Raw genomic sequence first — 24961 nt, forward strand, 5'->3', positions numbered from 1 at the left:
ATGCATGGTTTTATAACTGCAATGCAGTGAGATCAACAAAATGTGGTCTGAATGGAAGTCAATGAGGCATTTTTTAGAGAAATGAAATATTAAAAATAATTAAACAGGCATTTAATGGTTAAAAATCCTGCCAATGATTGAATGTTTGGTAGTTTGGAGTACGTGAGAAGTTGTATATGTGATTCATGAAAAAAAAAGTAGAAAAAGATATTGATGTATGATGATTTAATAGCAGTTGTTTTGGGCTCGTGTACATTTTGCCACGAATGCATTGTATAACAAACGTTATTGCTGCAATACTACACTTCGTAATATACTGTGGTAACACAAAGTGCTTCTGTAGGAATGTGTCATGTGTTGTTCTGCATGGAGTCCTCTCGGTATGTGACAGGCTGTGACATATTGCTTCTCTCTTAGGCAATGTCAGTTTTGAACAAGTAAATGGTGACTTTTGTTTTATTGTTGAAATGTGTCTTCCTCCCAAAAATCATTTAAAGCAGACAGAGTTAGTTTCGTCGTGTGATTATCAGCGCTTTGGAGCGTCTATGTTCGGAGCAGCGAGGAAGTGATTCCTCTTGCGGCGAGATTAGTCTTTGATAAATCAGCCCGGAAGAACTGGGAACGTTAGGCGATGGTGATGGTGCTGTAAATCAAGTAAGTTTAATACGTTAAATGTTTTGTTTTATGAAATAATTAAATGCTCAATAATATCCACGTCATTTCCTTGATTCATAGCGTTGCTTCCTGTAGCTGTTAACTAAATACATGATGTGTGTGTGACATGATTCTTCATGGGGTAACAGTTAGCAAATAAGAGTAACTTGCTTAGAAGGTAAGTTAGCCGGTGTTAGCTAACCGTGATAGCTTAGCTCAGCTGTAAGTTAGCTAGCTAAACTTCAATCGATGTATAACCTTTTATTTCAAATGGTTAACCATAAGTGTGTATCTGAGAACCTGGTTATTATCTTTCTATGTCTTGTGTTATTGGCACCGCTTGTTGACATGGGTAGGTTTAGGTTAGCTTGTTAGCTCACCTGACAGATACTGAAGCACCTTGAGACAGTTGTTTGTTTTTTAGCTGAAAGTGAAAACAACATTTTATTAGTGTTTTAAAGATTTGAAAACGTCATGACCACTGCTGATGATTAACGTAGCAGTGTATTTCTATTTTAGGTAAATAGATATAAACTGGGGATGTCACATGATGCTTGTAAACATCAAGTTTATTGTCTAGAAAAAGCCAAAGAGACAATTGAAACTTGCTCGGTTACTGATCGTTATTCACTGGGTTTACTGTGTTCAAACAGACTACTTCCCTTTTACAACCATTGTGCCACAAATCAAGCAGTCAGTGCTAGTAACAGCCTCAAATAAATGCTCCAATAGGCTACTATAACATACTGACAGTTTGCTTTTTTAAAGGAGCATTGTTTGCTTTACAGAATATTGTATCCTGTATCATGGACAACCTTTCAAACATCTAGCAGCACACAAAGTTACTAAAAAGATGATATAACATATTCTGTGTATTCCAGGTTGTCTTCTCGGTGTCATGTAGTTGTTGTTTTTTGCCATATAAAGAAATATTTTCTTAAATGTAACATTGGTTGAGGACTGTTGAGGGCAAAAACAAATTACAGGTCTTCATGTCGAGAGGTGATAAGCTAACATCTTTGGCTGTGTGTCTTAATCTCATCTAGCTAGACAATGAATCAATCAACATGGAAAAAAGGTTTTCATCATCAAAATATGTATTTGAATCAGCATCAAAAAATATCATGGATCATGTGTGTTTTTGTATCCTATTCCTGATAAAATGGCCTGAGGTGAGGAAAGTCATGAGACTGCACGCATGGCAGCGAAAACATTGAAGGAAGTAGACATTCATACTCTGCTGCTTCCCTGTTGTTATCAATCCTTTTGCAAACGCACACACAATTGGCACACTAGTATAAGCATTTCTATACAAATTAAAACATGTTGCAAAAACAATTCTCTATTGCATCATAGTTTATTCACCACACATTTTCAATAAGATGTTGCCCTGATGAAAACAAGATAAATCAAGTTTATAAATGTTATCAGAACTCCTTTACAAAAACATTTCCTATTATTTGGACGCTGCTGTAGCACACATTGGAAATGAAGCAGTTTCTATACTTTAATACTCAGCTTTGAAAAGGGGATTTTACATCCTCATTGGGTGAACATTCAGATTTCTATAGCCCTTTTTTATTCACCTTCTCCTCATTTTTTGGTTGGCCCTTATCTCCCTTGTTGCAGGGGGAGTATCCTGTGTCAGCGCAGGAATGCCGGGTGGAGACTATGGGGAGCTGGGGGGCAGCCTCCCTGCCATCGCCTCCCTGAATGCCTCCTACTCTACGTCGCTGTCCCTCCCGTCCCCGTACCTGTTGGTAACGCCCGCAGAGCGCAAGGCCATCTCTGATGTCCGCCGCACCTTCTGTCTCTTCGTGACATTCGATCTGCTCTTCATCTCCCTTCTGTGGATTATAGAGCTGAATGTGGGTGTCAATGTTTTCTCCAAAGACAGAAGCTTTAGAGACTTGGGTAAAACTCTAATTTGGATTCTGTTTTTTAGCAGATATCCAGTTCAATCTGGGAGAGGTTAAAAAGTGAGGTCGTCCTTTATAACTACAGGGATTCCTTCTTTGATATCTTTGTAAGTGGTCAATCCAAGTCTGTGTACTTTCAACTTGATCTTGATCTAGAGTAAAACCAAAGCTTCTTCGTTGTTAACACATTTTCTATTTTTGTTCCTTCCTCCTTGTCTCAGCTCCTCGCTGTGTTTCGCTTCCTGTGTCTACTAGTGGGCTACGCTGCTTTTCGGTTGAGGCATTGGTGGGTTATAGCGGTAAGAGAGCCACAGTGAAACACACACTGATGAGACCGTGTATTATCTCTGTCATTAGCAGATCTGGATATTGATTATAACACGAAATGTATTCCTCCTTCCTCCACAGGTTACCACCTTAGTGACCAGCGTCTTCCTAGTTGTTAAGGTCATCGTGTCCAGTGTGAGTGTCCCCTCCTTCTTCACACGTGTGTATCTGGTGTCATGCCAGCAATCAGCTGAAACCACAGAAACCTTTTCACTTCTGCTTCTACGGCTCTAATCTGCCTGCTGACCAGAAAATGAGCTAATGGGACTTGTTGTTTAATGCAGCACAGAGAATCTTTTTCACCTTCTTCCTAACAACTTACACAGCACATTTCTTACCGACATCAGTCCAGAACATTTGTTTAGGTTTTTGGTTTTGGTCATTCTATTTATAATTTTAGTTTTTTTAGTAGAGGGAAAATGCATCTATTATTTTGGGTATACTAAATGCTAGGTGGAATTAGTTTTCATGGTCTATTCCAACTCCAATATTCATTCATTTTCTGAATTTTAACCCTTTAATTGTCAGTTTGGTTACAAAATGCCACTAAAATAAACACTTAAATTGATTATTAAAGACTGATGGTATGAGTAAAAGGGAGTACCCTTAGCAAAACATATGCCATATGTATTGACTCTTAATACCCTGAAGCTTGAGGACGGTATTGGTTTCTATCTCTACACAGCTCCTCTCCGTAAATGCCTTTGGCTACGTGATACCCATCACTTCCTTTGTGGTGGCCTGGCTGGAGACCTGGTTCCTCGACTTCAAGGTGCTCACTCAGGAGGCTGAGGATGAGAGAGGTGAGGGAAAGATTCCTGACAAGTTTGAACATGACTCCACAAAAATGTTTTTCTCCTTTTTTAACTTTTCTTTCCTCCTTTGACACCAGCCTACCTGGCAGCGGTCCATGCAGCGTGTGAGCGAGCACCCATGATCTACCCCCGCGCTGTTTCAGACGGGCAGTTCTACTCCCCTCCTGAATCCATCGCAGGTGATGTCTGCGCTGCTATGTAGACCGGTTATTGTTACAACAATGGTTTCCACTAGTCTTTTAAAGGTCTAGAAACGTCGCTGTATCAGAAACAATGCGCAACTTTAAAAAAAAAAAAGTAATATGGTCTGTGTTTACAATTAGCAAGCATCGCTAACACTCAGAGCTAACGCTAGAGTATGTGTAAAAAAGCAGGATATAAGAAGGTACTCTGAAATAGAGCATGGATGTATAATAAGAACTGGATACAGCGTGGGAGGCGGGGTCTCGTTCTTTCCTATGAGAGCTGCTCATTGACGCATGAAGGCAAAATGGCCCAACTTTTGAGAGAGCGAAACGTCACAGATTACCCGTCATGCCTGGCTAGAGCATGCACAGTTGAGTTGCCCCTTAAGCCCCGCCCCCCGAGCTCCCACTCTCGGTCACTAGAATGAATGGGGAGAGAAAATACATCTAGATTCGGCTTTTAGTGCATTTTACAACTTTAAGGACTTAATGATTATAATAAGGGCTATAAAATAGTTCATACTGGGTAGTTTATTTAGTTTTAAAAAAATTATCCGCTGATTTACAGACGTCTCTTTCGCCATGTTAGTCAATGGGAAAAAGTTGTTTTGGGCCGGGTGACGTCACAGACTGATACGGAAGTTGCAGTACGGCCGTTTGGACACAACGAATGTTGGGCACAGAGTCCGGTGCACTTCCTGGGGGCTTGAAATAGAGGGGTATGAAGCATGGCTACAATGGGTGATCTGTTTGGTATTTTCAGCAAAACATTTCAGACATGTTTTGTATAGGTATGGCCCTATAATATATTGTTCAAATATAGCATAATAGGTGAGCTTTAAAGTTTGTGAGTTTGAGGAGAAAAGATCAAGGCCATAAAAGTTTGTAAACTTTAATTTTCTTTTGAACAAGAATAGAAATTACATTTATTTTGAATGGTAATCGTCAACAGTCATCTTCCTGCATGTTTCTCCCAGAGTTGCCTCAGTGGTTTATGCACCACCTGCCTCGAGAACGTGCCCTAACGTGTGTGCATCAGGGATTGAAATCAAATGATGCAGGTTAAAGAGCTGCCAGCTAGAATGCTAACGCTAAGCAAGCCTTCAGCTATGCCTGGAAAATGTAAATTCCAGGACTCTCGTCTTACCAAGGACGTACAAAGACTGCTTTGTTAAAGATCTGCGGGACATCCATGCAGTATGGCCTGATGCAGACCCTGCAGCACATCAATAATAGTTCACGCCATGACCTTGATCTGTGTCTTAAACTATGCTGTGAGATAAGATAAGATAAGATGGACTTTATTGAACCCAATTTGGGATTTGTTTGCGTTGCAGCAGCATAAAAGACAAGGCATTGCACATAAGTAGAAAGTTTAGTAGAATTAAACAATTCTAAAATGTAAACATCTCAAAATTGAAATAAAACAGCATTAAAAAAAGTTGAAATATTATTTAAATTAAATGTAAAATGTACATTGTGAGTTTAAGTCCAGTTATCCAAGAGAAGTTATGGAGCAGAGAGTTCTCTTGGTACATGAATTTGATGAAATTTGACCTAATAAAATCACTTAAAAAGTTATTGAATATATTTTTAAGAAGGTTTGGGAGCCCTTTTAAATACATACAAGTACAGTCTTTGTTTGTCTGTTTGAGGGTGTTTGTTTTCCAATGTGGTTATCCATTTATAATCTGCGTTTTGCTTTGAACAGGCTCTGAGGAGGATCTGGACGAGGAGGGTCTTGGCCGCAGAGCTGTCACTGCACAGGTACCTGAGTCAGTCTGAGGGTCTGTGTACTCCTCCTGTGATCAGGACTCATGGGTTCGTTTCCTTTTCTTCCAGGAGAAGGAGTATGTGAGACAGGGTCGTGAGGCCATGTCCGTGTTGGAACAGATCCTAGCCCAGGAAGAGAACTGGAAGTTTGAAAAAAACAATGTGAGTATACAATTAGGCTTTTACATGTTTTAATATATCCAATAGAGAAGTGTCTTCCAAACTGCAGTGCTAAAATGAATCACAGGCGCTGGCATGATCTGATTTGTATTCTACCAACCGAAAAGTAAAAAGTATTTTACTTTCGTTTGGATCGATACCATACTGCTTCCCCTTTCATTTCAGTGTGTCTAACAGTACTTTGTTCTGTCAGGACATGGGAGACTCTGTCTACACTCTGGAGATTCCCTTCCATGGAAAGACTTTTATTCTCAAGGTAAAGCAGCACCGTGTCCGTTCATTATAAAACTGTCTTATTGAGGCAACCCCCAGTAGTTATCCAAAGTAAATTATATTTAGACCATAATAATGTGATTGTTCGCCCATGTCATGCAGTCATTTAGGTGTTGGTTATTTAACATGAATATTTACAAATGTGTCAAATATGACTAATGGACATGAGATAATAGAACATTTTTCATATCTTGATTATCCTGGTCAACATATTTACAACAATATTCCAAGAATCATCAACATCTAAAATGCTTAAGAGTCTTTAAATGGCAAGAAACAAATATTAATTTTGCATCCAAATGGAACATAGGCTTTTGCAAGTGCGATGTTTACACAACACTAATTATAATCATTTCTAAGCCATTTTGAGCCTCATTGGAATTCATGTGTAGATTCTGTACTGCAGTGTGAAGCCATGCTGTATATCAGAATTCACTATTTATGTTCTGCTCTGCCATTACTAAAGTAAGTACACATTGCAGCTGACCCTAGGACATGGTGGTGGAATAACTTGTTACTGATGTGGTATAACATTAGATCAGAAATTAAAGAGACTTCCTGCTGCTGTTCCACTGGCGTCAGATCAACTGGAGTCACATAGCAACCCTTCTGCTGGGCCTGGATGACCTGTGTGTGTCGAGTCCTGTCCTGCAGTGTGTTGGCTCTAAAGAAAATCTTTAGAGATAGACACCAAGAAGAAGCTTTCTCTTCAAGATTCAAAAAGCATTCTTTTTATATATCGCATAATGAGAGAAAATGATCTTTGGTTAGTGGTTCACAAACAAGAAAATAAGATGTATCCATGACCCAAACACAAAACTACATAAAAAAAACAAGCCATTCTGTTAAATAAAAGCATGTGAGTTCAGTTCCTCTTTGGTTAATGTAGCCAGCTCTCGGTCTAGTGCCTGTCACTCCTCTGTGAGGGAAAGTGACACGGTTTACAAAAAAACTGTGTTGGAAAACTTCATTTTGAAAAGTTGATGTGTATTTTTGTTGTGTTCAGGGCCTCATGCAGTGCACTGCGGAGCTTGTGTATCAGGAGGTGATCCTGCAACCAGAGAAGATGGTCCAGTGGAACAAAACTGTTTCTTCCTGCCAGGTGACACCTTTTATCCATCCATCTGAACAATTATTGTTATACGATTAGAGCTGCAACGATTAGTTGATGAACTAATCACAAACTATTTGAAAATTAATGAAGTAATGTGTTTTTTGCGGTCTCTCAAGTATGACAAATGTATGGGTTTTCTCTGCTTTATCATTTCAAATTAAGTATTGCGGGCTTTGGACTGACAAAACAAGACATTTAAACACGTTTATAGACCAAACAATAAATCTAAAAAATAATTGTCAAGTTGATCGACAATTAAAAAAGGGTTGGTTGCGGCTCCTATTTATGATTAAAGTTTTAGTCATATTGTTTATAAAATATTCTAGTGTTTCTTCTCCCTGTGTGGGACAATAAAGTCAATCTGGATCCGGACATTTTGTCATTGTGTGTTTCCAAACTGTAACAGTGGTCTCTGCCTCTCCTCAGATCCTTCAGAGGGTGGACGACAACACTCTGGTATCATACGATGTCTCCTCAGGAGCAGCAGGGGGGGTGGTGTCTGCGAGGTACAACAGCAGGCCTCTCTCCTCTCATCTCTTCTTCCTATTTTCTGTCTTTTTTTATCTTATTTTCAAACTGCAGGTCTGACATAAAGTAAATTGATTGACCGATGGATTTTTCTTGCTTCAGGGACTTTGTTAACGTGCGGCGGGTGGAGCGCAAACGAGACTGCTACCTGTCTGCTGGCATGGCAACCGACCACCACGCCAAACCTCCAGTCGGTCGCTACGTCAGGTCAGACCGCGAACATCTTATCGATTTGACAAAAGTGCGGTTGGTTTTTATTTTTCTTCTCTAACTTTCCTATCTACTCTTTCTTTTGATTGTCGGGATCAGGGGGGAGAACGGTCCTGGAGGATTTGTGGTCCTCAAATCCAGCAGCAACCCGTCCGTCTGCACCTTCATCTGGGTCCTCAACACTGACCTGAAGGTGAGAATAACAGTCTGCAATCAACTGAAAAACATTTGAAATACAGAACACACTGAGACAAAGGGCTGTACCCAATGTCTTGTTGTTTTAGCTGAAGTTTGTATTAAGGTTTTCTTGTAAAGCTTCAAATTTCGTCTATCACAGTTTATGATGTCCTCATCCTAAAACAAAAAAGCATGAGCCAACAGTTTATTTTATTTTTGGAAGTTTAAAACCCACAAATATGGCGTGAAGCTGGATATTTATTTCCATAATGTTTTACCTTTTAGACTTTACAACACTGGAGTTATAGGAAATGTTTTGATCAAGTGGAAAACAGCCACCACTGGAATCTAATTCTACCAAAAGTATGACACTAATACTATTAATGTAGCCTAATCTATCTGTAACCGTGGAGAAATCCCGGCTTGAGAAAGAATAAATAGACAAGCAAAATAAGAATTAAGAAAAATTGTGGAGCATTTAGTTAGAATTCCAACGTTAAGAATAAAGCTTAGAGATTTCTGTATAGCCCTACTGAGGCAAAACAACGGTTCCCTGATGGGACTGTGACTAAACAAATTGATATTTGACCTGACGAAGGCCTGAGATTAGAAAACAAGAAAGCACCTTTATAAGTCCTTAAGTCCTTTATCTATGAGCCATCCATTAATATAGTTGAGATATTTCAATATGGAACAATGAGGTGAGCCATCAAGCTGCCATCCATAGAGCCATGAAATTGTTGATGATTCAAGATGCATTTGAAAATAAACAAAATGCATACGTTTAAATCATATGTATATATAACAGTTCAAAAGTGTACAATGTGATTGAAGAACAATATTTAAAATCACTTTTTGTGTCTTGTCAGGGCCGACTGCCCCGCTACCTCATCCACCAGAGTCTGGCCGCCACCATGTTTGAATTCATGTCCTATTTACGCCAACGCATCACTGAGCTGCGGCCTTCCTTCCGCTCCGTCCACCTCACCTAAAACAGGAGGGACATCCCAGCTGGTGGAGAGGTGTCACTACGGTTTGCGTTTAGTGGACTCCAGAAGTACCCTGAGCTGAAGGGATGTGCTACCCTGACTGAAAATACTGGACTTCTGAGCATAGGAGATGAGACATGTGACCACACATTCACCACATTTCAGTCTCAATAGAAGAGGAGTTATTCAGATTTCAAATATCAAACTCCAGAGTTTTTTTTTTAAGGGTGGTCACATGTATTTTAATGTGGACCTGTATATGTTTGGCTGTGTCCCTTTGTGTATATTGAAAGCTGTGTTTCCTCACAATGACATTGCAGGACGGACATTACTGAAACAAGGAAACATTGATGAAGGTATCTCACTTGTGAAAACAGAAGTGGTGCATGAAGCAGCTGTCTCTCTGAGCCGTATCTTACTGCACACACTGCTAGCCATTGTTTTTTTTGTCTTTGTTAAGAGCATTTTTTGTGCATGTTTTCACTGACCAGCATCTTGTATATGTTTCTCTGCACCTGCCCTAACACTAACCCCCTACAGTATATTCTTCTCAACTTCACTGGGGTAGATGTGAAAACAAGTCACCCTTCAGTCCTGCCCCCACTAGAGGGAGACACCACTGATCTACATTCTGAAAACCTCTGACTTTGAAATGATATCCAATGCTACTGTGTAATCATCCTCAACTGAGAGTCAGATCAGGAGGCTGTTCTGTGTTGCAAATGGATTATCGAGCTCATTAAGACAAAAGATCAGCTTACATTAGGCTGCAGTGTGCTTACTAGAGCTGTCTTTGGTGCCAATGGACCTCCTGTGGCCTTATGTAAAAAGCTGACTCACTTGTTGTCATCAAATGTATATCTCTGCGCTACTAATATGAATTATCATTCTATTTCTGTCCTCCCTCAGACCTGAGATGTTTTTACTTTCATGTCTTACTCTCTCATAATGCATAACATTCTTCTTTTAATCAATTAGAGAATGTTGCCCCTGGCTTGTTAAGCTTTGTTTCAAATTCTGTACCTCGGAAAATCGTGATTTCTTAATGCATATGTAACTAGAAGCTCAGTCAGCGAGCGCAGACCTCTGCTGCGGCTCATTCTATTCTAAATGATGTCTGTATCAGATCCATGACTCCATTATGTAATTGGTTCTCCTTTGGCCTGAATCAAGAGTCGTGAACATCTGGCTTGTAGTTATTTTCTAAAAAACAAACAAGCAAACCAAACTGAAAAATGAACCGCCTCAGAGGAAGTTATAAAACTAGAACAGGACTGATTATTGGTTCAAATAGCTGTAGAGACCAAAGAGCGTCACTTTTAAATCGATTAAACAATTTGGTGCCTTTATCAAAGACACATTACATGTCAGCCCTTTCTTTTGCTTTGCATTTATTTTATACAGTTGAATCAATGTATGCTTATAGAGCAGGGGTGTCAAACTCAATTTCATCGGGGGCCACATTCGCATAAAGGTTGCACTCAAAGGGCCGGTTGTAACTATATATATATATAAAATAATATATTATATTACATTATTGCCTCTGAATTGGATTATTATCGGATAGGATAATAATTTAGTAATTAACTACGTCTGAAAGCAGAAGTCCAGGGCAAATAATTGCAAGTCCCTTCAGTGCGCATGTCACAAAACGAGATGCATTGTGGGACATGTAGTTTATGGGCAACCTGCTTCTGTAAAGTGGCATGTAACCGTATAATAAACGTATTATATTCTTTGCAAGCTCTTGCGGGGCCACATAACATGAAGTCGCAGGCCGGATTTGGCCCCCGGGCCTTGAGTTTGAGACCCCTGTTATAGAGCCTGCTTCGAGGACTTGTTTCTCTTTGATATATTTTTTTGTATAATACATTGAATGTGTTTATCAATGATTCATCAGGCATGTTCATTTAAAGCCATCACAGCAGTACTGAGCAACCGTTACTGAGTCTTAACCAGTGTCTTTTAGTGTTTAATAAATCTATGAACTCATGACAGCTTCCAAATCTCATTTAGACAAAAAAAGTGGATAATATAAACCTCTTTGTTTATCTTTCTGAGTACATTGCATATATGTACATACAACTTTTTTGCAATTATACTGATTTTTTCTTTTATTTTCTATTTTATTTTCCCCTCACACATGAAGACAGCATTAGAGGTGAATGAGACTCGACTTATCACACTAGATTCTACACACACTTTATCCCACTTGGATACTTGGGGGCCATTACTCTGTCATGAACAATTGTACCCTGTGACTTGAGCATATGTCACATGGATGATAGTTAGAGAGAAGGCCATGTTCACAATTCCTTCCCAGACCTTTGCTCTTTCATTAAAACACATGTTTTGCAAACTAAATTCTCCTTTGAAGTGAACATCAAAAATCTTTCAAATGAATCCATCAAATCAAAGGAAATGATCCTAAAATCATTACAGTCATGGTTAAGTCATGGAAACAGAGTGTGTGTAAGTAGACCTACTGTTGAAGACGATATGCGTTGTCCCTGGGGCAAAACACAATGCCAAGGACAAGAGGTGGAGCCGCTCACATGATTAAGTTGTGACTGTCTTCTGAGGCTGTGGGTGTGTGAATATGTTTTAGTTTTTTCATCGATGAGAGAGCGAGCGTCTCACTGCTCTCATTGTCCTTCATGTCAGGCTGATGAGAAGCACAAGTCGGCGGGCTGCCTTCCTCCTGGACGGGCTCTGGTTTATAATCTGGAGGACGGACCTCTGCTGAATAGGAGCCGCGGCTGGGCCCTGAAAATGGGAAGCTGAAAATAAGGTAGAGTTTGGGGTTGGTGACTTTTTCGCTTTGTTACTATTTCTGACCTGTTGATCCTTCTGATACAAATGCTAAACCAAATGAATAAGATTTATTCAAGTGAACTTGTGACAGCTAACTTTTCTTACTTTGACAAATCTGTTTTGAAACACAGGCTTGTGAATAAGGTATAAAGAAACCCTTAAGAGCACCTACAGAACCAAAAGAAGTTGTTCTGCCATTGTGCGTCTGGAATTTCAACCATTGACTCTAGATGGGTTCTGCCTTCATGAAGTACTGCTGCTGCTGCTGCTGCAGCACCGCTGACGACGACGATGAGGATGACGAAAAGCAGCCTTTATTACCGTAAGAAGATATTTAAAAGGCCAGAAACAGGGTTGTCAGAACATACCATTTCATTTTTACTATCCACAAAGTTTCATGTGTGGTAAATCTGTTTGATTATGCATGTACAACCACTGTATGAAACTTCTGTTTGTTTGCTGACCACACAGGCAGGATCCCTTGGAGTATTTTAACCGTGAAGTCCAGAAGCGTCGTGATGAGGAGACCAACCTGTGGAGTGAACCGGGAGACCCCAGCCACTCAGAGAGACAAGACGACCGGGTGCTGTACGGCCTGCTGCAGGCCAGGACCAAGACCAGCATGGGATCCAAGGTATGGAGTATTCTCTTCACACACAATACAGATTTGAGGCTTAATTTAAATCATGTTTGCCTGAAAATGATTACAATTAAGACAATTAACAGTAGTACAAATAGATCCCCATTTGAGTGTTCAGTTATTCAAATCAGCTTTGGGGCAGCATGACAATGATGTTTTTTAATATAAGAGAGTATACCAGAAGAGCCTTTTCTATTCGAGAAATGACACCTGGCACAAAGAAATACTTTTGCAAAGCTTTGTCCTTGTCTTGTTTAGGGCTATCGGCGACTGAGTGTTGACATTGAGGCCATGAGAGATACTCGTCGGGAAGTCAGAGACAAATGGAGGCAAATCCTGGAGAACTTAGGTAACGCCAGGCAGAGGAGATGTGGGAGAGACTGTCACTTCTACAGGACAAAGTAACCATACAGGGTTTGCCTTCTTTTTCTAGGTTTCATGGCAGAGGCAGACTCGCTGCTGAATGTGTCAGCTGGAGCCTCACATGACCGTATGCGTAACGCCCCTGCAGCACGTGATCTGCTACATACACTCCACACTGATACTTCCCTCTTCAGCAGCAGAGAGACACCCCCAGAAAGATATCTACTAATCCTGGTGAGAGCTGGGGCTGGTCAGTAACTATAACCTGACCCAAAATGGGGGCCTGTTTACTCTTTCCCTGCCACAAGAATATGTACTGTCCCTATCCTCTTGATGCAGTCTTGTCCAGTATGTCTAACTGCCACTAATTTCATTATCCATAAAATCATTTGAATGCCTTTTACTGTATTTCTGAGATCAGGCGCATGAACGCGGTATGAATGAATCCTCTTACATTTTGGAAGGAGTAAGGCTGTCAAAGGAAACAGTCATTTAAACTTGATGTACTGTGACCATAAAAAACTGACGGATAAATCGACATTCCAAACAATATCAAAAGAGTGGGAAGGTCAGAGCGGCGGCCATCTTTATAGTTACCCCTGCCTTTGCAAAGAACTTAGTCTATCTGCGGACACACTGTAACTTCGATAAGGGTTAGGAAAAAATCTGGTTGTGGTGTCTAGTAGCAATGTTGGTATTCTACAGGACTCCAAAACACTGTGACTAAGGTATGGCTTACTTCTTTGTGTCACCATAACAACAAACAACAATAGCCAATTGATTTTGAACTAGTCAAATGACCACAGCAAACAGTTCAATGTCTGTTTAACTGTAATTCTATTTATTGGACCGTAACTGAAAGTACTCCAGTTTATAATTGAAGGTTAGGGTTTATTTTAGTATGAAGACAGTGCTTATTAGATACTAATTCTCCCCCAAGGGATTAATAATAGCATGTTGAATCTTATTGAAAAATGTCACATTAATTCACACCATTTCCCACATTCACAATATCTCTTTCTTGCACCAATATACTATTCATTTTCTGATTATCTTTCTACAGTTAACGTCCATCATTGTTTTAATTGGTCAAAAGTAGCTTCAGATCACAGTCGCTGGAGAACATCAGTTGCCATATTAAATTACAATCACATTTAGGTTCACTGCCTCAACCACTTTTTCTTTACCTCTTTATAGGACCGTCTCCTCTATCTAGATGTAGCAGACGATTTCCTGGCTAAGGCAAAGCGCTTCTATCCTCCAATGGATGATTCTGAAGAGGATGAGCCGGGCCTTGCTATAAACCTGCCGCTGCTGCTGGCCAGGATGGAGGCCAGGAACGGAAAAGGCAATGCAGAAACTGAGGACGAGAACGGGGGAGATGGAAACTTGAGTGACAGATCTTGAGATCTACTGGCTGCAGTAATAATAGACACAAGGCAGGGGGCAGTAGCCATCAACCTTGAAGACCAGGATGACAGAAATGCATAGATCCAACCATCAAGTGTCTTTTGCTGCTTCTTGGCAGTTTTAGGCTGAACAATTTCTAGTTTCTCACCAATTATACAGCTCGAGTCTTAGTGGGTTTTTCTCTTGTCGAAATCTTATGTGGCTTTGCTGATTTTCTGGTAAATGTTACTGCTAGCTTGCTCATTGTTTAGCTGTTGTGAACCTTCAGGGTAGAGATGTTCCTTTTAGAAGAGCCTCTTTATTTTTGTCCTGTGATTATCAACCCACATTTTATTCAATCACATGATCGATTACGACACTGAATAAATAGCCAACTGAACTGCTGTCAGATTTTCTTAAAGTTTCAAAGAATGTATGTTTGTGTAACTTTAAAACATTTAAGTCTAACATGTTGGAAAGATAGCAGATGGAAGTACATTATGTTGAACATGTTTGCATTGGTTGTGTATGTGTCTTATGTGACTTTTGGGTAATGCAAAAAGGGTGTTTTGTCCCCTTCAGCAATTTACTGAAATGTGAAAGCCATTTGGAAGTTTGTGCATGTGATCACGTCTCCAGTTTATGATTAAATAAAGTTCCAGCCTGAAGCCTGTACAGTGTCACATGTATGTTGGTATGTTGCTTCCAGGGTGTGTCTTATGTCCATTAATATGAGTTTCTCTTTTGATCCAAAATGGCAAGAGGATGTAACAATTAAATACATACAAATTGGCAATGTGTATGGAGATCAAGTGAGCATTGGTTTCACTGAAACATTCCTTTGCAGTGGAAACAATGGTCCTCTTTGGTCTGATCCTATGCCCTAACTAATTAGATTGTTTGTTTACCAATGTCTGACTTACACTCTGATCCACAGACATACCTCCAATCCAAGTCTGGTGCTCCCTGACTTTCTAAATATCCCACTTTGACCAAACATGTTTCCAAGATGGACGAAGAAGATGGTGTTTGGGTCGTCAGCTGCTTGGTGTTGTTGCTGTTTTTTTGTAAGAGAGACACTGCTGAGGGCACATGTTTGAACACCAGCCTGCTGGCGGCCTGGCGCGTTGTCTCAGATACACACACTGATACTGAAATAGCTGATAACTCTGAGTGGAGTTGGAGACTGTGAGCATGAATCAATAGCAAGTTCACTTCTACTCATACTTTTTTGCTAGATAAGCACACTGTCACATCTGACTTGTGTAGGTGGATATTCTGTCCTCCCAAATCAATTTATTTGCCACAAAAACATTACTCAGACTTACAAACTTCATCACTTCCTGACAGGGCAGGATTTATCCTGAAATTGCCCTTCTCTACCCCCCACTTCCAGTCTCTCTCTCAGTGACAGCTCATCTAAATGTCACTTCCCAGCAACTGTGCAGTGCTGTTATGCAACACAAAGCTGTTCCTGTCCTGTCGTGGTCTGGTAGAGGTGGAGGGGTGAGGATTGGGAGGAGGGTGATCACTGTGACAGGGCTCACCTAGTCACTGTTCACCTTTACAGACCCTCCACACCCCTGGCTTCATTAGCATTGCATGACTCACACAAAAACAGCAGGGATGAGACAGCCTGTGATATCCTTTTGCAGTTTCAGCAGGCCAGTATACCCAAATTATTACAAACCACTATCTACTATATTGCTCAGTATCTTGTGGATTCTAGCTAAGTTTGTGAGTCATTTGCAAAAAAAGACTAAACATGTAATGAAATCCAGCAATCAAAGATTAATAAGACTTATAAAATAGTTTGTTTATTTTATGTTTTTCATGTATTTCTTTTGTAATTGTGTTTCTACACATTTATTAGAAGAGAATCTTAATATTGTGAAAATCTTAACACTGAAGGACCGTGCAACGTGACTTACTACTACGTTTCTGAAATGACATTTCATGGTTTGCCATGGTGTCACAACATGACTGAAGACTCAGGCTCTTTTTCCCCACTCTGACATTGAGCAATAATTTACCAATGAAATGTCACCCCCTGCTGAGAAGTGACAGAAATGAAAGGAAATACTGTTACACTTAACAGGCAGAGGGACATAACTGTTACATTAGATAAACAGGCCATGCACAGTCAGTGGAAAGGAATGGCAGTCATTTACGCTTGAAAATATGCAGTGAAACAGTTAGATGTCATAATGAGGCACAGATTTAAGCAGATGGCATACTTTTGTCATTGCATTTGAAACTAATGAAAAACACATTTAAAGTCAGTGTGAATTATCTTGTCATTAGGATCATTATATTTCATGTAGCAAGTGTGTGGTGTCTCTGTCTCTGTGTGTGTGTGTGCGCGTGCGTGCGTGCGTGCGTGCGTGATACCTGATCTCTGGTCTTTGATGATATCAGTACCTGATGTGGATGAATGAGTCAGAGCCAGGGACCGGTAGTAACATCATACCAGCAGACAACTGTCTGTGTGTGGTGTGTGTGTCGTGTGCGTGTGCGATGCGTGTGGCGTGCGTGTGCGTGTGTGTGCGTGTGTGTGTGGTGTGTGTGGTGTGTGTGTGTGTGTGTGTGTGTGTGTGTGTGAGTGTGTGCGCCGTGTGCGCGTGTGTGTGTGCTTGCGTGTGGTGCGTGTGTGCGTGTGTGTGTGTATGTGTGCATGTGGGTGTGTATGTGTGCGTGTGTGGTGGCTCTTGAGGTGCTCTGCACTGAAGTGATGAATCACTAGGGAAAGCGCTTTCACTGTTACTGTGAGGCAAGCGCACTGTAATGGCATTTAATGAGGGGGAGGGGGTTTGATGTTGTTGGAGGGGCCCAGTGTTGTTAAAAAAACTCCTTCTGAGCTGTATTAATGATTTTAAAGTCAGCAGGATATAATGAGCTTTTCACCTTTTATCCCCCAGTGCAGATGTGGTTATTTCTGATCATACATGTCGGAAATGTCCTTTGTGTACAGTAAAACAGCTGCTTAATTGTTATCTTTCCACATTAACACAGTGTCACTTTGTGTACATCAAAGCCAAAGTATATTAAGATTCCTCGGAAGACTAAACCTGTTGTGTTTGTCTGTCTCCATGTTAATATAATCTTGGTAGAGAGTGATATGATGATACTCTCTCCTCTGAGACACTGCAAACCCGGCTGAAGTGGAAAGTGTTTGGGTGAGCGATAACAGTGGAGGCTGGGCATACACTTTGAGAATCAGGGGGATTCACAGCCCATTTACCCGTAACCCCTCCTCAGAGTTTGGGCTTCCAGCTCTCAGGGAATGAGACACGGTGCACTTGGTGTTGGATGTCAGTGCATACTGATTGTAGAGTGACAACATGCATCAGGAATAGCAACAGGACATCTATAAAAGCCGTAGACAGACGTAAGGCCAGCCAGACAGATCACAAAAAGAGAGGACAGGAGCCAGGAGACTCAGCCAGCGGGAGCATCACAGAGCACAGAAGACCCTCATCACAGACACAGAAGACCCATCAACAAAACCCGTTTGAGACTAAATATCTGAGACAGATCTTCCTACAGCAGAGACGATGCCATTCTGTACCGTCCTAGAGAAGCAAAACGGTGTGATGGTGGGAGCCGGAGCTGGCCTGCAGCGTACGGATGGAGAACAAGGCTAACAGGGAGAGCTACAACAGCGCTGACTGGACTAGTGTCAGTCTCAAGACTCACCCTCAGGACAGGTGAGAGCTCACAGACTGATCAGAGAACCTTCTGCAGGTCCCCTGAATCTCTCACTGAATGAGAGTTGAAGAGTTTCTATCCTTACTATCATTCCAAACTTTACCATTAGAATTAGATTGCTTCTTGCTCATGTACCAGGCGATAGTTGATGATCTCATATTCGAAGGCAGTTCAAAATCAGGCAGATGTTAATCACATTGAATGCTCCAACAGTTTCCAACTTCTTTTCTGATGCCCACAGGCAGACAATGAACATGAATGACGACTCTCGTAGGGAGACTCTGTCCCGGCAGTGGCAGGCCCGCTCGCTGACACAGATCTGCCCCTCCGGTGTCTTCAGAGTGGGCACTGTGGAAAGTGGGGTGAGGGAGCACCAGCTGCTGCCAAGAGAAGAACCCTCCCCCTTGCCCATATTCACCCCTGCAGAGCTGGGCATCAGGCTCGGACGTGGCGCTCCACCACAGAAGAGGACCTGCTGCCCTTAACGGCCCAGACGGAGCCTGTCCCAGCAGAGGAGCGTGAACGAGATCCTCAAAAAGACCTCCCTCCAGTCAAGCCTGGCTCCATGGATTTCTTCAAAGGGCCCAGAGACCTGACGTCGCTCCCTGTCCATAGAGGCCCAGAGAGGCTGATAAACAAAACCAAAAGAGGGGATGTTAGGGAAGACGAGATGGGTGCCATTTGGAAGAATAATCAATATAGTATGTGTTTAGGAATTGGCTTGAACAAAAAAATATATACAGAAATCTCGTATTAAAAAGCTGTCGATCTTTAGCACTATCTGTGTTTCTTGGCGAGCACAGCAACCAGTCATCGTCTGCAATTTGGTGGTCAGTGGTATTACAGATGGTTGTGAGGGCATTGTGGTGGAGAGGCAGGGTGTGTGGTTCTCAGCTGTGCCATGGGCTGATCTCAGCCTGTGCTGCCAGCTGGCCTCATATCTGTGTGATCAGTGAAATGACTGCGACCCCAACTATTTTTTTTTTTTTTTGCATTGAAAAAGGTATAATGAAAGTGTTCTTGAGGTCATTAGATTCATGAATCATAGAAGGTGATAAAGGTAGGCAATGACGCAGAAAGTGACCGATGGAAAATGACGTGCATGATGAAGATGAATAGTCAGAGGGGGAATGGGGGGGGGGAGTCGGAGTAGGGTTTGTATACAAGCTCTTGACAGTCTCTGATCTCTGTGTAAAGTACAGAATAGCTCTGGGCTGCAGCTGTAAATATGTGTTTGTGTTTCTTGTTAGTGGAGTGGCAGATATGTATATCCTATACAAAAGTCACTACTGTATTAGCTGAGAATGGTGGTGTTGTGAATTCATTTAAAATGTTTGTGATCATGTTGGAATATTTTACCTAGATATTTATATTTTTCCAAATAAAAGCGTCTCTGAAACTCACTACATGTGTTTTCTCTTGTATGCAACTTCTTATCTTTATATTCAATGGAGAATGGGAAAAGCTTTGGGGGATAGTGAGAGTTTGGTCATTCAAACACTGCTGAAAAAGTAATGATAGCACACTTGGGGACAAGTAATCTAAGCTCATTGTAACCTGGTTTACAAGGATTCTAGCTAAACTCCAAGGACCCAGGTTTATCTCGACACTATTGTAGTTTTAGCTTGGTTTATCACTGTGTAACACTGTGTCATAGATTAGATTGGACTATTGTTCCCTGGGGATATTGAGTTGTAGACAGAAGAAAGCTGGATACAACAGAGAGAACTGGGGATACATAGAACTACATCAAACAGGGTTTATACCTAAACACTGATTAATGAGAAAAGAAAATATGTGAATAACATCAGCCGTAAAACAGAAGAAAAAAAACATAAAAGGGAAACATCGATAATGAGAAAACTAATTTGAGGGGGTACCATGGTGCTAGAAAGACTGAAATAAATAGCTGGATTTCTCTCACCTATCATTTGGACACAGACACACTGTGACCGTGTCCACCAACCCCTAAGCAAGCCCCACTTCACCACTTTAAATCCCTCTTTATCTTTCATGTTCCCCCACGTGTGTTTGTTAGTTTCCAACACAGAGCGTACTGTTCCCTTGTTGGTGTGCAGAGCTTCACTGAATGCACTGCACTACCTCTTCTTCATTTGCTGCCTAAATCTATAATAAGCTTGATCTAATTTATTTATTATACGTCGCCATTCTCATTCCTCTTCTGATTTTATTTGCCAATTTCGTTGGTCCCCCCTATCTCTCTCTCCTCTCCTCTCTCTCTCCTCTCCTCTCTCTCTCTCTCTCTCTTCCTCGAACTCTCTCCTCGTCTCTCTTCAGTCTCTCCTCTCTCTCTATACTCTCTCTCTCTCTCTCCTCTCTACTCTCTCGTCATGGTCTCATCTCTCTCTCCTCTCTCTCTCCTCACTTTCACTTGTCTTTATGATAGGCACCGTGTGCTGGTTTGATATTAATAGCTGGGTAAACATTGGCATTACCGTGGAGACAGTGCAGAGACAGCTGTATTGGCACGTCCTAACCACTTGAGCTCTTAATCCTCATGTTTTATCAGAGATTTAGGTGTGCTGCCTTCAGCCTCGATCTTTAAAATTACCCTCCCACATGTTGATGGAATCCTGTGGTCCTCAGCACCCTGCACTGTCACAGTTTTCAAACTCAAAATGAGCCTCCAAACCTTGAAACTATTTTCAGCGTATGCCAAGGAATGTGGGAATTGATATGCCATGTGTTGTCACGGAGAAAATCTTGTAAATTGTCTCAGCTGTTTCAGCTATACTGCTTACTGAATTATCCCATTTGGCAAATTCAACCATTGCCAGCAAGTTAATGCAACACTCAACACCTGAGTTTGAATCAGTGAAGAATACAATTAAAACCTCAACTGTTGTTCTCATTTAAACCTAGCTTTTGATTGATCAGTTTGCCTACTACTCATCACAGCGTATTTAAAGACAAGGTCAGACAGTGATACACTACACAGCAATCGATCTTGTGTGTAGTGACAATCCTGCTATGTGATACAGTGACATGTTATGACATAAATCAGCAAATAGCATGCAGTGTCACTTTGAAAGCTGTTCACCGGGTCAAAACCATAGGTCAAAACAGGACTTCATCTTTCTTGTGGTCTTTTAAGCATACCACTTAACATCTGTTGCTGCTCCCTACTGGATGATTGGAGAAATGCAGGATGAATAAAAAAAGGCAAAAAATCCATTCACATGGGACTTAAATAGATGTCCTTGTTTCATCTATTGCTCATTAACATAACAAATATTGAATTGCAATAAGCTAGTACATTTCATACAACAGTGTGAAATAATGATCGTTAAGTGAACACCAATGAATGCAAGATTCGATTTTTATTTTTTTTCATACTTGTAATTTGACAGACAAGATATCTGGCAAGTGGATAGATGATCACTCTCTGCTTCTGCCTCATCAGTACTGTTGTTTGGTATGAAAAGAAAAGACAAGAAATAAAACATAACACACATCTAAAGCCTCTGATGAATTCATCTCTTCATCCATTCACAATCACCAGCACCATAATCACTTGCAACATCCCCAATCAATAAACAATCACTCTGATGCCTGCTGATGCAGCTCCTCTTGTCACCTTGCTTTCACGGCTCCTATGACATTACAGGAGCAGACAGTGTTAATTGGCTATTTGCTGGGTGATGCTGTGCTGTGTTTGTTTTACTTTCTGCAAGTGTGATGTTGGTCCCAGTGCATTGGCAAATTAATGAACCTCAATGATCATCTGACGGTCCTTAATATACATTTCCAGCATGTTTTGCTTAAACTTTGCAAAGTTTTAAATGTATCAAAACGTACATATCAAATATCACCTATGTTCTTAAAGTAAGGGCCACATCTGCAGTGTTAACACCCAATGTATTTGAGCATGTATGGGTTTCAGCTAAAGGGATGAGTTTCATGAAAAAAGAAAAAAAGAACACAGGTTGAATCTGCCTGACACGGTGGAGCCTCTGGAGAGAAAATGCCGCTTCCCTTTTTAATCAAAACCTCAGAGATTGGCTCTGTGAATATTCGATTTGGGTGCATGCTATAAAGGAAATGTCTTAGCCTGCAAGTGCAATTCGGTGATTGATTTCATACAAACTAATAATTAGGTTGAAAGGAACAGTGTCTGATTAGTTTTAAGGATTTTCCTTTCATTTTCAGAAAGATGAATGTGCATGTAATTTTGTTTTCTACTATTCTTCTCATGGTATTGCACAAATTATTATTAATGAATCAAAACTCATTCCACATTCCATAATCAGAAAGGAGCAGGAAGAAACTAGTGTTTTAAAGAAACGAGAAGCGGTTGACTGTTTTATAATCGTCTGCACCACCAGTAGGGGCGAAATGTCATTTGGTGCGAATGGCAACAAAAAGAAATCCCCAATCCCTGTTGTGAGTTATTCATGTATTATTATTCTACATTTCAGGTCCTTGGCTGAGTTTTTAGAAGGTGTTTTAATGTGCTTGTCCCCAGAAGAGGCTAACTCACGATTGTGTGCCATTGCGCATGCTCAAACCCGGGCTGATTGCAGGTGCAATTTGATTGGCAGTTTGCCGAATATGCCTACTTTGGCTAGTTGTTGTTGACATAAATTAGTAAGACTTTTTAAATGCTGCCTTTTGTAGATGAATTGGAGATTAAACACCTCGGTGCCCACCAGCCACTGGATATAAAGGTATTCTGATTCTGATATTGTTGTCAACTCCTCTTATTAGAAAAAAGAAGACCAAACGCGTAGTGATTCTCCAGGGAAAAAATGATTAACTGCTCACGTTAGCTAGTCTGAGAAGTTTTGTTCGCATTTTTTTTCGGAAGTGGTAACTGTTCAAGAAGAAACTTTAAGGATCTCAGACATCTTTATGAGACTATTACCAAACTGGAAAGAAGTAGCACAACGAGGTATAATTGAGCAAACATACCCACATTGACAGCTCACAAAACTGGGAACTGCTTATGCGATTTATTGCCTGAAATAGCACATTATGTACTTTTCTGGTTTTGCATTTTTCCAAAGTAGCCTAGTGGATGCCCCAGTAATTAGTTAAATTAAATGTCAAAGACTCAGTTACTCAGTGTAGGGAAGAAGGAGTGTGTTTGTTGGGGTCTTGGTAGACCAGTGTGGCCCAAACAGGAGCCATGCATGTCTGCCAGCTGAGGGGCAGGCTGCTAATGTGGAGGTATACTGTATCTCTGGGTCAGCCTCATTCTCTTGGATTATACCCGGGTCTCTGGGAGCCTGACACACAGTGAAGGAAACAACAGTCCTGTGCTTAAGGCTCAGGGCTGCTTAAGTTTGAGTTCACTGATTGATACTGTAAGAAAAGGAAAATAAACTGTCTTGTTTGCATTATAGAATAATGACAGCGAGGAAGATTCAGTAAATTCCAATTTAAAATAATCACCTGCTGAAATAAAAAAATGATGCAATTGTTCTACCTGTGGCCCATAGTTTTCTATACAAAAAGATTAATCTTTTATCTTTACAGCCCAAACTTTCTGTGCACCTCAGGTCCTTAAACGTTGCATTTAAAATGCATTTATTGTTTATATATATTTATTATTCACTTGCAATTTGTAAAAGATCCTTAATGTTTATTGGATGGTCAGATTTCAACCCAGTCCAATGAAACACAAGCAACTGGGAAGGCTTAGAATTCAGAAACTTCGACACATTTTTAATTTATAATTAATAAATAAAATATTATTTGAGTAGAGCTATAGGAGATCGCAAGGTTCCATGAATTTGATTAAAAATACAACTTATCTCAAGAAAATTCATATCAGGAACTTGGTGAATTGGTATTAAATGAACCTATAATGCATCTGGATATTGTTTATGATCTGCAGTGGAATAATAATATGTTTTGTTGTAGCTTGGTTGAACTCAATTCACTTTTCTACATATTATTATATCAAAACTCAAAATTAAATTCAAAAATGCAATTTACAGTATGAGCAACTTCAGTCTTTGTTTATTATTATTTTTTAGGTTCCACTACAAAACCTGTTTTACATTACATGTTACATTACATGTCACTTGTTAGACGCTTTTATCCAAAGCGACTTACATACTCAATACTGTGGGCAATCCCCACAGGTGCGATTTGGGGTGAAGTGTCTTTCCCAGGGACACAACGACATGCTGACTGCAGTGGGGTTTGAACCTGTGACCCCCTGATCCGAACACCAAGGCTTTATCGACTGCGCCACACGCCTCCCTGTTTGAATAAAACTCTATTTATTTTATTAAATCAACTGAGACTGATCCTTTTTTGGTTCCCACTGCAGGGCCGACGGAGGGCTGGAGGATCGGAAGGAGCTGAGAGACGATCTGTTCATGTCATTCATGATGACCTGCTGCATCTGGACAGTCTTGATCATCATCAGATCTAAAAGGTCTGCATATTCAAAATATTACACACACACACACACACACACACACACACACACACACACACACACACACACACACACACACACACACACACACACACACACACACACACACACACACACACACACACACACACAGTCTCAAACATACGCACACAGAGCACAATCAACTCTATCTGATGGTGTTCTGATTGTCTTATCTATTTTTATCATCCTGCCATTCTGTCCTGGGTGGTGAATAGGTGATTCATCCACATTGTGTTAAACCGAGATGGTGAATGTGAGTCTCGTCACCTTCTTGTCACTCAATTTTTGTTCGACATTGAACCAGCTCGCAAAATTATTTCAGTCCTTCCAGCCATATGAATACACTTTCTGACCAAGTTTTAGGAAAGTCTGTTCAAATAATTCCAGTCTTATTTTCAAGAAATATTTGTCACCCTGATAAATTATTAAATGCTTTTCCAGGCATTATGAATGATATAAGGGCAGTTTGT

General features: G+C 40.6%; 3 protein-coding genes across 7 annotated transcripts; all 3 read left to right on the top strand.

Annotated features, from left to right (window-relative positions):
• Window positions 1-383: 383 nt before the first annotated feature.
• stard3 (StAR-related lipid transfer (START) domain containing 3) lies at window positions 384-10514 on the top strand. Of its 5 annotated transcripts, none has more exons than XM_034143115.1 (15): window positions 384-654; window positions 2259-2522; window positions 2600-2680; window positions 2795-2872; window positions 2982-3035; window positions 3586-3703; window positions 3793-3894; window positions 5612-5667; window positions 5743-5835; window positions 6047-6109; window positions 7133-7228; window positions 7667-7746; window positions 7871-7975; window positions 8078-8171; window positions 9025-10514. In XM_034143115.1, exons 2-15 carry the CDS (start codon window positions 2310-2312, stop codon window positions 9145-9147), a joined length of 1356 nt encoding a protein of 451 aa, XP_033999006.1. In that variant the 5' UTR covers window positions 384-654; window positions 2259-2309; the 3' UTR covers window positions 9148-10514. The 5 variants fall into 5 exon arrangements, with proteins under 5 accessions (XP_033999006.1, XP_033999007.1, XP_033999005.1 ...); XM_034143116.1 differs by having other exon boundaries at window positions 2262-2522; XM_034143114.1 differs by having other exon boundaries at window positions 2281-2522.
• Window positions 10515-11809: 1295 nt separating this feature from the next.
• mreg (melanoregulin) lies at window positions 11810-15006 on the top strand. The gene is made up of 6 exons (XM_034143692.1): window positions 11810-11935; window positions 12090-12280; window positions 12430-12592; window positions 12857-12947; window positions 13032-13195; window positions 14159-15006. The coding sequence occupies exons 2-6, from the start codon at window positions 12189-12191 to the stop codon at window positions 14366-14368; spliced, it is 720 nt and encodes a 239-aa protein (XP_033999583.1). The 5' UTR covers window positions 11810-11935; window positions 12090-12188; the 3' UTR covers window positions 14369-15006.
• Window positions 15007-17755: 2749 nt separating this feature from the next.
• tcap (titin-cap (telethonin)) lies at window positions 17756-19461 on the top strand. Its single transcript, XM_034142297.1, is given in 5 exon segments — window positions 17756-17955; window positions 17957-18057; window positions 18300-18514; window positions 18517-18653; window positions 18655-19461. Coding segments are annotated over 5 exon segments (540 nt in total). The 5' UTR covers window positions 17756-17904; the 3' UTR covers window positions 18691-19461.
• Window positions 19462-24961: the final 5500 nt, after the last annotated feature.

The sequence above is a fragment of the Trematomus bernacchii genome, unplaced genomic scaffold (assembly GCF_902827165.1).
Source record: "Trematomus bernacchii unplaced genomic scaffold, fTreBer1.1, whole genome shotgun sequence".
Lineage (NCBI taxonomy): Eukaryota > Metazoa > Chordata > Actinopteri > Perciformes > Nototheniidae > Trematomus > Trematomus bernacchii.